The sequence below is a fragment of the Saccopteryx bilineata genome, chromosome 4 (assembly GCF_036850765.1).
Source record: "Saccopteryx bilineata isolate mSacBil1 chromosome 4, mSacBil1_pri_phased_curated, whole genome shotgun sequence".
Lineage (NCBI taxonomy): Eukaryota > Metazoa > Chordata > Mammalia > Chiroptera > Emballonuridae > Saccopteryx > Saccopteryx bilineata.
Genome location: NC_089493.1, coordinates 25,350,314 through 25,363,317, shown reverse-complemented (window position 1 = coordinate 25,363,317; position 13,004 = coordinate 25,350,314). Strand labels below are relative to the sequence as shown.

General features: G+C 53.7%; 1 protein-coding gene across 5 annotated transcripts in view; it reads left to right on the top strand.

The window, feature by feature from the left end:
• ESRRB (estrogen related receptor beta) overlaps nucleotides 1-13,004 on the top strand; it is a 179,096-nt gene that overhangs the window by 115,859 nt on the left and 50,233 nt on the right. For all 5 annotated transcript variants that reach the window (XM_066276290.1, XM_066276291.1, XM_066276288.1 and 2 more), the window contains exon 2: nucleotides 7,785-8,194. In XM_066276290.1, coding sequence (XP_066132387.1) covers nucleotides 7,785-8,194 — 410 coding nt within the window. The remainder of the gene's footprint in view (nucleotides 1-7,784; nucleotides 8,195-13,004) is intronic.

Below are 13,004 nucleotides of genomic sequence, written 5' to 3'. Positions count from 1 at the left end.
TCAAGAATTGGTGATGAAATGAATGAGGGAGGAAGGGGGTGAATGAATGAGATGGTGTGTGAGTTGCTCTTTTGGTTACATGTCAGAACCCCCTTTGTGTGAGCTGTGGCATTAGGAAATCGGGCTTCTCTCACTCCTCTGAGCAGAAGTGCTGCTGGGCTCGTGGACACCTGCCAACAGTGACCAAGGCTTGCTCCCAGGACTCTGGCCCTGGCCAGCACCCTTCTCCGCTGTCAGCTTCCATATTCTTCTCCCTCGCTGCACATTGGTGTGAAGTATGATCTTGCTCATGCTTGGGCTGTCCAGTTCACTGCTTCTGTCCCTAAAGAAGCAGACGGGACAGCACAGATCTCATGGGAGAGCTTCCTAGCCCAGCTTGGGTCCGAAGCATACCCCTGGGTCAATCAGCTGGGCCAGTGGGGTGGAGATTGGTAAGAATGTGGCAATTACTGTAGGAGCTCATGTGTATGTGTCTGAGAGAGAGAGAGAATGAGAATGCAGGAGTAGGGCCACCTCCTTGGAGAGAGACTGGTTAGTTCTAATAGTTGTTTTTAGTAGTGCCTGAATGAGGAGCCCCTTGGCCTGAAAGGGGACTTTCTTGGTAGAAATCCAGCATGCAGAACGGCATGCACATGCATGACTGAATGGGCAGCTAGGTAGATGCACAGATGGATGAATGATGGAAGGAGAGAGGGAATAAGACAGTCTTGCTTACTATGGGATTGAATTGTGTAGAGGCTGTGAATGGAAGCCATCTCCTTATTACTAAAAAGGGATGCAAAGAACTGCTAACTGCTAACATTTATTTATTGAGTACTTACTGTATGCTCGGCACTGTTCCAAGCTCTTGTCTGTATTAATTCACTAATCCTCGAGACCACCCTATGAGATGAATATGATTACCACCCCCACATTACAAATGAGGAAACTGAGGCGCAGAAAGGTTATATCACTTGCAAAGGACAGAACTGAAATTCACACTCAGGCAATCCAGCTGCAACCACCAAGCTCTAAGGTCCAGCACCACAGCAACTAACTGTGAGGGTGATATACCATCTGGAAACTGCCGCGTCTGACCAGTGACCGTAGGTGAAATGTTTATGGTATAGGAGGAGCATAAAAACAGACGGAAGAAGAGTTAAGATAGATTCACAGATGTCAGCTCTCTAATAGCTATGGAAAGGAAGAATGCTAGAGGTGTGTTTGGGGCATATTCTGAATGTGTGATGCTGTCCTTCCTCCAAACATACCCTTTGTGGTGGTCAGAGCCCAGAGCTGGCTGAGGAGGCTAAAGTGAGAGCCACCAGGCATTTTGGGGTCCTGAATAAGGGCACTCAACTGAGAGGACCAGGGTGGGATTAATCTTCCCAGGGTGGGGCGGGGTCCAATTTTTTATGGAGCCCGTCTGGGCCAGCTGCATTCGTCCACTGTGGTCCCTCCCCACTGTCCCGAGGCAGCCACTCCGCGTCCAGCTGTCTCCTCCCCCTTTGGCAGAGCCTCTCTCTTCTCATTATGATGGATGCGGCCTGGAAAACCATGGCTAAAAAGCCCCGACTGAAAGGCACTAATTACCTATCATTATTTTCCGTGCCGTAATTTGTGTGGAACGAGATTTCAATCAGTTGTCCGGGATCAGCCTAGTTTTGACTAATCCTTCTAACGACAAGATGCTTAATTACAGATTTTTGCCTGAGCTCCAGCGCACAGGAGGAGGCAGGCTCTCACTGGGGCCAGTTTGCTATTGGGTCGCTTTGCAATCCTGGGTCCCAGAGGGGGCTCCCCAGGGGAAGAGAGAAGGAGGGTGTTAGGAAAGTCTTACTGAGGAGTCCAGGTAATACAGAACCAGCACAAGAACGGTGCTGGGGTAGCGGTGGCGATGGAGGCTGGCAGGTGGGCTGCTGCCAGAGTCAGCGTGCTCCTGGGCAGCTCACCAACTCACGGTGTCTCTAAACCCCATCCAGCCCCCTCCGATCCCCCCACCAGCCCCCAACCAGCCTGGCTCTCTAGTCACAACTCCTCCTTGGGGCTTGAGTCCCTCATCTGAAGTCACCAACGTGGGCAGGAGGGTCTCTGAGAATTTAGGATTCACTGAGTCCAGCTGTGCTGGTGTGTCTGCCATGGAGAGATACACACATGCAAGATTTCAATCACATAGTGGTGACAAGACCCCGTTTATTAACGTAAGTGATCCAGGCTACACAGGGGGGAGGTCAATTTAAATTGAAGTAACATTCGGGCTTAAGAGAAAATATATGTGATTAGTGAATATCAGATGCACAGAATTTGATAAATTATAATCCTTGGTTCATCATACTTCTCAGTGGCTTCCTCGCCCACCCTTCCTTTCTTCCTTTCTCTCTCTCCCATCCTCTTTCCCTCGGTTCCTCCCCTCCCTCCCTCCTTCTCTCTTCCCCTCCTTTCTTCCCTCCCTTCTGTATAATCAGAGCCCGTGTATTCACCTCCCAACAGGAACGCTGGGACCCTGACACTTGCTCACATTTAGCCATATGGTCCTCCCATCCCATCCCCTTACTAAAGGCTCACTCTGCATTTTTTAATACTGGTTTTAAAGAAAGTTTAGCTGTGTTACCTTCAGGAGCTGGAGAGGCTGATTCCTGACAAAGCCTGACTGGGGGGTCTGAGGGTCTGCTTCAGTGACTAGCTCAGGCGGCCCCTGCTTGGCAAATTAATTACAGAAATGCACTTAAGAGTCTCTCAAGTGTTCCGAAGCCAGTTTTCCTCTGTAGAATGAATGAATTCCCCTTTCAGACTTATTTATCCTCTTTTTTTTTTTTTTTTTTTTTACAGGGACAGAGAGAGAGTCAGAGAGAGGGACAGACAGACAGAAACAAAGAGAAATGAGAAGCATCAATCATCAGTTTTTCGTTGGGACACCTTAGTTGTTCATTGATTGCTTTCTCATATGTGCCTTGACCGTGGGCCTTCAGCAGACCGAGTGCCCCCTTTGCTCAAGCCAGCGACCTTGGGTCCAAGCTGGTGAGCTTTGTTCAAACCAGATGAGCCCGCGCTCAAGCTGGTGAGCTTGAGGTCTCGAACCCGGGTCCTCCGCATCCCAGTCCGACGCTCTAGCCACTGCGCAATTGCCTGTTCAGGCTTATTTATCCTCTTAATTTACCTAAGGAACCTCTTTCCCTCCTCATAAATGGCAAGTCCCTTGTGGAAAGATCTATTCCAGACCCGGGGACTCGGGTGAGGGAAGAGTTTGCTGGGTTTGACCATCAGCCTCCAGCTGTTAGGTTTTCTGGAAAGGGGTTCCTGGGAGTGTCACCGCAACAGCCAGTGTCCTGTTTGCTGGCTGGGTGCCAGCACTCTCTACATGTTTTGCCTGTGCCAGCTCATGCTCACCCAGAACAACCCAATGGATGAGGCATTGTGATTGAATCCATTTTACAGATGAGGACCCTGAGGCCCAGAGAGGGTGACTTATTCCCTCAAAATGAACAGCTACCATGTGATAGAACAGGCTTGTCTGATGCCAGAGTGCAGGCTCACACCGGCAGGAAACTCAGCTGCTTGCTTCTGCCCTTAGAGGGGTGGCCCTAGCGCAGAGCCAAAGAGGGCTCCGCCGGCAGCCTGCTGCATGTGGCCCCGTTTCTGCGAGTGGTGGGTGGACGCTCCCCTGCAGAGGGCAAGCCAGGCACTGGCTACTCAGGCCAGTCCGTCCCTCTTCTCTCCAGGAGTTCCTGTTCCTCCTGGGTCCTCTCCCCTGCTGCCTGCCCGCCAGCAGACCACCTCAAGGGGCATACATGCTGGGGTAACAGCTTAAAGGTCTGTGACTGTTTCGTGGGGATAGCCTGGAATTTCTCTTCCCCTAGAGGTCTGTAGGCTCAGCAGTTCGGGTTTCACTCAGAGCCTCCAAGATCCTGCTGGTCTCTGCGTGAAGTAGGTCTGCAGCTCACTTTGTCGTCCAGCAGAGGCGGAGAGTCCCCTGGAGCTCGGTGGCCCCTGGAGCTCAGGCCACTCGGGGGCACAGGGCCCCATACTGGACATAGGGAGGGCCAGGGGCCAGGCTGGGTAGGGGCGGGCGGGAGGCCGTGTCTGCTCCGCTGGGGGTGAGATGGAGGGTGGTGAGATGGAGTCCGGTGGTGAGATGGAGTCCGGGGCAGCTCCAGGGCCAGGCTGGGTGGGGGCGGGCGGAGGCCGTGTCTGCTCCGCCGGTGGTGAGATGGAGTCCGGGGCAGCTCAGAGCCTGTTCTGAGCTGGATCACAGTAGTGTGATGGAGTCCGGGGCAGCTCCAGAGCCTGTTCTGAGATGGATCGCGGGGATAATGATGCCCCGAGGGGCTTCGACCACTGATTACTGCTCTTTCAAAGGCTGCTCAGATGCAGCATCTGTCCCCTCCCAGAGAGTCAATAGTCATCGACCCAGTTGGGAACTGGGTCTCAGCCAACCGCAGATGATGGACTCAACATGACTCTCTCCTCCCCAGAGCACAAGTGACCGCCCCCCCCCCTCCATCCTGAGCCTGCATTCTTCCTGCACACCATCAGTCACCGCCCCTGTCCCCTCCCCCGCCACACCCTCCTGGACCTGCCATCAAGCTTCTCCCCTGAAACCTTCCCTGGCCCTGTCTCCCACCTTCCCGTTCTCCCACTCCTCCTTCCTGCTGCACCTCAGCCTCCACCCCAGACACCACCGTGCTCTGGACCTCTCTGTTCCTCCCAGCTCCGCCCTTTCTGACATCTCTCCCCTCTGTCTGGAAACCGCACCCTTCACCAGACAGTTGCCCAAACTTCAGTTCCTGTACCCCTTGTCCACCCTCTTCCCTCAGACGTCTAAGTTGGTGGTTCTCAACCTGGGGCGGTTTCTCACACACAGACACACCCTGCCCAGGACATGTGGCAGTGTTCCATACCTGAACGAGTGCAGCCAGCCCAGCAGGGCACCGCGGAGGCCGGGCAGTGCTGGGCCCACCGGCCCTTCCTGGAGCTCGGCACGGTTGTGTCTGCCCAGCATCTGTCCTGTGAGAGCTTCTGAGGCCGCAGGCGGGGCCTCGCATGTTCCCATTAGCTGGCTAGCACTTAGCACATAGTAGGTGCCCAAAATACAAGTTGACTGTCCCTGGAAAAGACAGTCTAGTGGAGCCAAAATAATGATCACAGATATCAGAAAGTTGCAAGAATGAAATCATTAGAATTCCCCCGCAGCTGGGACTCAAGCATCAAATCATCCTGGTTTTCTGTGCCAACATGGCTGCACACATGGGTTTCCTTCACAGCCCCGGGGTCTCTGACCTGGGCCAGGGGCCGGGTCTGGACAGTGTATGTCTTGGCTGGACAGCCCACTGCAGGAAGCTCTGTGCCCTTCTGGACCAAGAAAGAGGGAGGCAGGAGGGGAAACTGGGGCTTAAGGGCCTACCCAGCCTGGGTGTCCTTCGGGGTTGTCCGAGCCGAGCCGTGAGGCTGGGGAAGAGAGTGGGGACAACTATGGCCTGCTGTCCACTGGGAGTAGCCGCAGGGCTCCCCATCTTCTTCCCTCAGGGCACATGCTTCGTATACACCCAGGGGACAGATCTAAAGCGGGCGGCACATAATTCCTGCTCACTAAGTAATAGTTGCTGTAATTACTGTTTATATCAAGTGTATCTCCTGGATCTGCGGAGATCCGGGGGAGGGGGAGGGTGAAGGGCTGGGGTGGAGGGCTGTCTCACCCAGCAGGGTTTGTCCCAGTGGGCCAGGACGGTCCTGCGAAGCACGGAGCCTAAAGCCGCAGGCGGGAGGGGGTTACAGATGAGAGCAGTCCTGCTCCGCTCTCCCTGCCGGCCAGCACAAAGGCGTGTGGGGAGGCGCCCACGGTGAACTGTTTGCTCAGGCAGACCTCCTGCCTGGGGCACATACCCTGCCTGGCTGGTGGTGTTTCCTGAGGACAAGTCGGGGCCCACTGGTGGGCGGAGGGGCAGCAGGGGGCTGTGGGGAGCCCAGGGAGATGACAGGGCTCCAGCGAGTGATGTAAAAGGACCCAGAGGAGACCCTCAACTGGGGGTACCCTCTGCCAATGTAAGGGAAACCTGAGTTTGTCGGACAGGTGTCTCCAAGGACCTGAGGACTCAGAAGATTCAATTTGGTATACAGGAAACCTGCGAGCCTCTATCTTCAAACACTACATTCCAGTAAATAATGAACATCTTAAGAGTCGGAGCCTTTTATCTTTGTATCTGCAGCGCCCCGTCTCTGATTAGAGCTGTCTCTGGGGCAATGAATTCCCTCTCTGGACATCTTCAAGTGCAGATGAATGGGACAGCCCCTTGGGAAGTGTATTAACTATGAACTCATTAGTGGGACCAGGGACAATGAAGGCCCCTCCCCATCATGAGATCGCATTTGGTAATCTGGGTGTGTGACCAAGGTTGTGTTGTGGGTGCAGGCTTTGTGGGGTGAGAAGGCAGCCCTTTCCCCAGGTGGTGACCCGTCCTTTTCCCAATGGGCTGCTCAGAGACGGGGGCTCCCTCGGAGCATCACTGGTGGCCGGGTATGGCTGCTCTGCCCGCGGACCCTCCACCCTCCGGCTCGGAGACCCCTCCTTCCAACCTGGAGCCGTCTCACCATTCCTGGGGCTGTACGCTGACCTCTGCAGGCCTCTTCTGTCTCCAGGACCTTTCCTTCTTTCCTTTCACCTGTTCCTTTTGACCTCCACATGGCCAGGTAAGGCCAGGGGCAGATGGACCCTGACCAGCCTCCTGCTCCCAGAACCCGACTGGTCCTGGAGAGCCAGAGCACGGGCTGCAGCTGGGCTTCCCCAGACACACACCTTCGCCACCTGCTGAGCCTGCCCGCCCGTTCTGAGAGAGCCCCTCCCCCCGTCCGGGGAGCTGGGCCGTGGGAGGGTCGCGCCCTGCCTGCCAGCTCGCCCACCCTGCAGGGGTCCGGGAGGAGGGGCTTCCCTTCCGGGAACAGGGTGCTTCCCAGGGATCCTGTCACGTGGATAATCCTCCCGTGACTCTACCAGTGAAGCAGGGCTGCTGAAGTTGGAAATTGAAGGTTAAGGAGAACAGCTGAGGATGCACGGAGTTGGGGTTGGAAGGCTTCCTCCTGCGGCCCGATGGAAGCAGTCTCTTGAGGGGAGAGGGCCGGGCGGAAGCCAGCCTGCTCCCAGGCCAGGAAGGGACATGGAAGAGGGGACCTGGAGCCACCCTCCCGAAGCGCCCTGGGCCGGTGGCAAAGTCCAGAGGAGAAGCCGGTTTCGCTGGGACCTTTGCCGCAAGGCCTGCCTCTTGCCCTGGCCGGATGCGTTAGTATCCCTGGGTCCAGTCTCAGTGATGGTGGTGGGTGGGGGAGACTTCACGCTGGGACTGACTAGCAGCCCCAGTGGGGCCCGGCGAAATGGGTTAGCAGGTCCCTGGCCTGTGGGTGTCTTCCAGGTTCTGGCACGCCTGGACTTTCCATGGTAGCCACTGTGTTTTATTCTTGTGCAGGAAGTTTGGCCACATTGTTTGCCACTTTTTGTCACCCTCAAGCCAGCCATTTGCAAAGGGCTGGGAGCCTAATCTGAAGCTTACTGATCAAACATGGTGTTTTTTTTTTGTTTGTTTTTTTTTTGAGGGCTCAGAAGGTTCTAGGGAAGGGGAGGTGTAATGCCAGAAACTTGCTCTAGGCTGTGCCATTTTAGGACCAATTGACCTTCACTGCTGCATTTTATCTCTCTGGAGCCTTAGCATAGAGCCCCTCCCTGCTGCCCCACCCACTGGTGCCCAGAGCTAATTCCTGGGGACAGAGTCACACCTCACCTCCTCCGATCTGACTTCCCGCGTGCTCTGCGTCCACAGGCTGCTGAACAGAATGTCCGCGGACGACCGGCACCTGGGCTCCAGCTGCGGCTCCTTCATCAAGACGGAGCCGTCCAGCCCGTCCTCGGGCATCGATGCCCTCAGTCACCACAGCCCCAGCGGCTCGTCTGACGCCAGCGGCGGCTTCGGCCTGGCCCTGGGCGCCCACGCCAATGGTCTGGACTCGCCGCCCATGTTTGCCGGTGCTGGGCTGGGAGGCACCCCGTGTCGCAAGAGCTACGAGGACTGTGCCAGTGGCATCATGGAGGACTCCGCCATCAAGTGCGAGTACATGCTGAACGCCATCCCCAAGCGCCTGTGCCTGGTGTGTGGGGACATTGCCTCTGGCTACCACTACGGCGTGGCCTCCTGCGAGGCCTGCAAAGCCTTCTTCAAGAGGACCATCCAAGGTGCGTGGCAGCTGCGCAGGGTCTGGGAGCGGGGCGGGCAGGGGTGCCCCGGCCTGCGACCCAGCAGGGAACCGGGGGGGTCCCCGCAAGCCGCAAGGTCAGGCCTGGGTGCTGGGAGCGCAGGTTTTCTCAGGCTGGGGGTCTTGATAAGGACTCTCAGTCCAGGACTGTGTTGAAAAGGCATGCGCCCCCGTATGGCTCCACAGAACCCCCCAAATCCCACCCAGTGCCTCACCGCGGGTGTGCCTCCCACTGGGATGGGGAACACCGTCAAGCGTGTGTCCTCCCCAAAGTTGGTTTTAGGGAGAAAATGAGCATTACTTGCCCTGCAGTTCCAAACCTCTTGAAGTGTAAAGGGCCCCCTCCCTCTCTCTAACTGCACACGTGAAACCTGACTGTTCTTCACTGAGAAAGGCTCAGGCTGGCAGAGCAAGGGGACGCTCCCCGGACCCCTCACCCTGTCCGGAGCCCAGGGCGGCCTGCTTTCTTGGGATTTTTCCATGTGTCTGTATATCAGCTGAGTCATGTCTCAGTTGCTATGGGGGTGGCCCCCTCTTTCAGTGGGTACCGGAGCGAATCGTTCTGATTGAAAGTGTTCAGGAGCCCTGGTGGGTGCCCTCTGGAAAGTGACCCCCTAGTTACACTGGGGAGAATGATAGACTGCTATCAAGCCCATGCGCCACCCAGCACAGAGAGACAGACGGCCAGGCTCACAGGAGCCGGGGGTCTTACGGCAGCAGCCGCGGGTAGAGACTCGCTTTGTCCGCACAGCTGAGTATCCTCTTAAGCCCCATTCTCGGTGCTGGTGACAGGATAGACAAAAAGCTCTGCTCCTGCAGGTGACAGATGAGCCGGTGCCATGCCACTGGGACAGACCCTGCAAACCAGCCTGGGGAACATGCAGGGGCACCTGTCCTGCCCCTGCCCAGGTCCCTCTGCCAGCACTGGCCTGCCTCCCCCAAGGGAGTCTTTCCCCCATGTCCCTTTTGGAAGAGGTAAGCTGAGCTTCCCAGGGATGATTCTCAGTCTGTTCACTTTGCAAATATTTATTTGTTGAGATCTCTTCAGATAATTTATTTATGGAACCAATTGAGCCTATTAGCTGAGACAGTGTGGTGTGCAGCGCCTAGGGCCCGGGGCTCCTGGGTCAGAGCCTGGGTTCATTATCTTACAGCTGAATGTGCCTCAGTCTCTCCTGCACCTTCAGTGAGAGGGTATCGTCCCCTTGCCACGCAGAGCTGACAAAGGAGGACTGAGTTTATAGCGTATACCAAGCACTTAGAATATGCACTGCAGGCACAACATACACATGTGCAATCATTATTGTTGCTTTTACAACATCGCTGAAGACATGCTATTACTCAAACGATGGCCACGCAATGTGTTTTAGCTTACAGAGCAAGCTTTTAGAATTACATATATTTAAATAAAACTGTAATTATTTTGACTTAGCAGGATTTAAGTTATTTTAGCAATTTTAGTATAGATGATATGTTTTTTAAAAGAAACTCTTTTAAAAATAGAAACATGGCAAAAATTCAAATGGTACAAAAGAGTAAAACAGTAAAAAGTAAGTTTTGCAAAAATTCCTGACTCTGGTTCCCTGAACCTTCCCGAGAAGGAGCCATGGAAGCAATTTCTTTCAGCAGATACTTATTGAGCACATGCGCATTGGGCACAGTGCTAGCCTCCAGCGCAGTGAGTGAATGCAGCTGGTCCCGGCAACTTCCTACCCCCAAGTCTGGGAGAGGCGCTGGCATCTCCAGATTTGAAAAGCATTGCGTGGTGGTTCTCAGCCAGGGTTGAAAACCTCCAGTCTGATTTCTAATCCCTGTCATCAGATACTTGACAAATAACCATGAGATGTTTAAACCAGTTTACGTTACTGAACTGGCATTTATTTATTTTGCCAGTGAGATTGACTCTTTGAGGTCAGTTTTTGAAAAATTGCTCTTAAGGAGACAATGACATTTTCTTCTCTCTGCCATGTTCTTAAGTGAGCCAGAGAGTTCTGGATCCAGTGTTTTGAAGGCAGAGGCTGGTGGTGTAGACTCAGAAACCCCACTACCCTCTCATCAGAGGACGGGTTCTGAGAACATCCTTAGCCAATCAGGAGTCCACACGAAGGATTTGTAAATAGCCTTCATTATTTTGCTACCACGAATAGGATAATGATCTCTTCCTAGAAGTCAAAAGACAAACAGCCGCATTTTCACACAATCAAAACTGAACTGCTCCTGTCTCTTTTCTTTCTCACAAGAAGAGTTTCGCAGAAGTTTCGATCTAGAACAGGGGAAAGTAAACTCTAAAGCTGATGGATTGCTTTCCGGTTATTTTATCAACTCTTTGGTTGTGTGCTAACAAAGATTCTAATTTTGTTGTTTCTGAATGTTAATCATTGTGGGAAAAGAATTGGGGAAAAATAAGAAAAGTATGAAAGAGGGGGGAAATGACCTGTGATTGGACAATCTCTGTGATTGAGACAAGCTAAGGACTGGAGCTTGAAGTGAGCATTTCCTGGGTCCCTGCTCTGACTTACAAGGGAAGCAAGAGAGGAGAGGCACGTGCCCTCCAGAAGCTTAGAGAATCTGATTCTGCAGGTTCCTAAGCACCTTCCCAATTAAGAAGGCTATTTTTAAAAGTTCAACAACTTTCACTGGGGCCTTGAGCCATTCATCGGTGATCCATTCACAAATACGTGTGAACACTTGGAGAGCTCTGCCCACTTCTCTCCTTAGGTCACTCCAGTCTGCTCAGCTCAGTGGTTCCACCAGTATGGAAAGAGATTTTTCAGAAGCAAGGATATGATAGATTTAGGGAGACGAGCCTCAATCGTTGGTCTGCACAAAAATTTATTGAGCCCTGACTGTGCTCAGCTGAGCTGAGTTGCTAGCCCTGCGGGGGGAGTGGGGGTGGGAGAGGTGAGCGAAGCACAGCCTGCAGGCAGGCCACTCCTTTTATGAATCAAATTTATTGGGACCGGCCGCACCTGTTTGTTTACATATACTCTGTGGCTGCTTTGATGACCCAACTGCAGCGTTGAATAGTTGTCTGGCCCTTTGTAGAAAAGCTTGCCCACCCTTGTACGACAGCATTGGACAAGATAGATGCAGTTCCCTGCCCTCAAGGGGCTTAGGGCCACCCCCTAGGGAGTGCCTGCTAAGTGTTTTTACAACTTTGCCTGCCCGATGCTTTGATATGAAAAGGAGTTTCTTGTCACTCCTGGGAGTTGTGGTGACACTCACCCACAGGAGAGGAGCTCAGAGATGGACACAAAGAGGCACCCTCCTGAAGGAACCGAAGGGTTCCGAAGGAGCTAACCCTCAACCGGACTGGCTTGACTAGCATATCTAAAGGGGGGAAAATGGGCCCATCAAACGGATCGATCAGCCCTGGGGGCATAGAATGAAAGGCAAGCCTTGGCTAAGGCTTCACTTCCAGAAGAGTCGGGCCTAGGGCTAGCCAGATGTGATCAAACATTTGATTGATCTAATCTAGTTGCCCTGTATGTCTTCTGCTTGGAGTGAACTTGCCGGTTAGGCAGACTGCTGGTGAGGCCCATCGGTTTCTCCTTGTACTTGATTGCGCTGACATCTCTGGGCTCAAGTCCAGCTCCTGAATCTGAGCAGTGTGAGTCTGTCCCTGAGAGATAGAGCCCCTCTCTGTGGTGGCCGAGCCCAGCTTCTAGGTCATAGGGCTGAGTGCCAGATTCTGGGCTGTGATGCCAACCCCACAGTGATGAACACTTGTAATGTGTACTGGAGTCATGAGAAGAACTTCTGGGGGGCCACATCGGGGCCTTTTCCGAGACCTGTTGCTTGACCTTGTCACTCTGATTCTCTGCAATGGCCCTGCCTCCTGTCCCATTGAGAAATTAGAAGGCTCAGATGGAAGCTTCCTCAGTTTGTTGCCACCAAACCTACCCACTCTCTTCCACATCTGCAGTCCCTTTTAGTGTTATTTGCTGCCACCCATTCACTGCTGGAAGATGGCTCCTCCCCCAGGCTCCACCCTGCCCAAGCTTTGACTCTGCCTCCTCCCTGCTTCCCAGAGACTGGCCTACCCAATACATACCCTTTTTTTTTTTTTTATAGCAGGAGAAAGAGGGGGAAAGACAGGGACGGAGAGACAGGAAGGGAGAGAGATGAGAAGCATCAACTCGTAGTTGTAGCACCTCAGTTGTTCATTGATTGCTTTCTGATATGTGCCTTGACCAGGGGACTACAGCAGAGTGAGTGACCCCTTGCTCATGCCAGTGATCTTGGACTCAAGTTAGTGACCATGAGGTCATGTTTATGATCCCACACTGAAGCTGTTGCAGCTCCTTAGTTGGTCATTGATTGCTTTCTCATATGTGCCTTTACTGGGAGGGCTACAGCAGACCCAGTGACTCCTTGCTCAAGCCAAGCCGGATGAACCCACGGTCAAGCTGGTGACCTTGGGGTCTCGAACCTGGGTCCTCCGCATCCCAGTCCAACACTCTATCCACTGCACCACTGCCTGGTCAGGCTACATACTCTTTTTTATCTTCTCCCTCTCTAGTTTCCTGTCAGCATTTAAATACCTTTAGTATCTTCAGTTAAAAAAAAAAAAATTATAGGTCCTGGCCGGTTGGCTCAGTGATAGAGCGTCAGCCTGGCATGCGGAAGTCCCGGGTCTGATTCCCAGCCAGGGCACACAGGAGAGGCGCCCATCTGCTTCTCCACCCCTCTCCCTCTCCTTCCTCTCTGTCTCTCTCTTCCCCTCCCGCAGCCAAGGCTCCATTGGAGCAAAGATGGCCCGGGCGCTGGGGATGGCTCTGTGGCCTCTG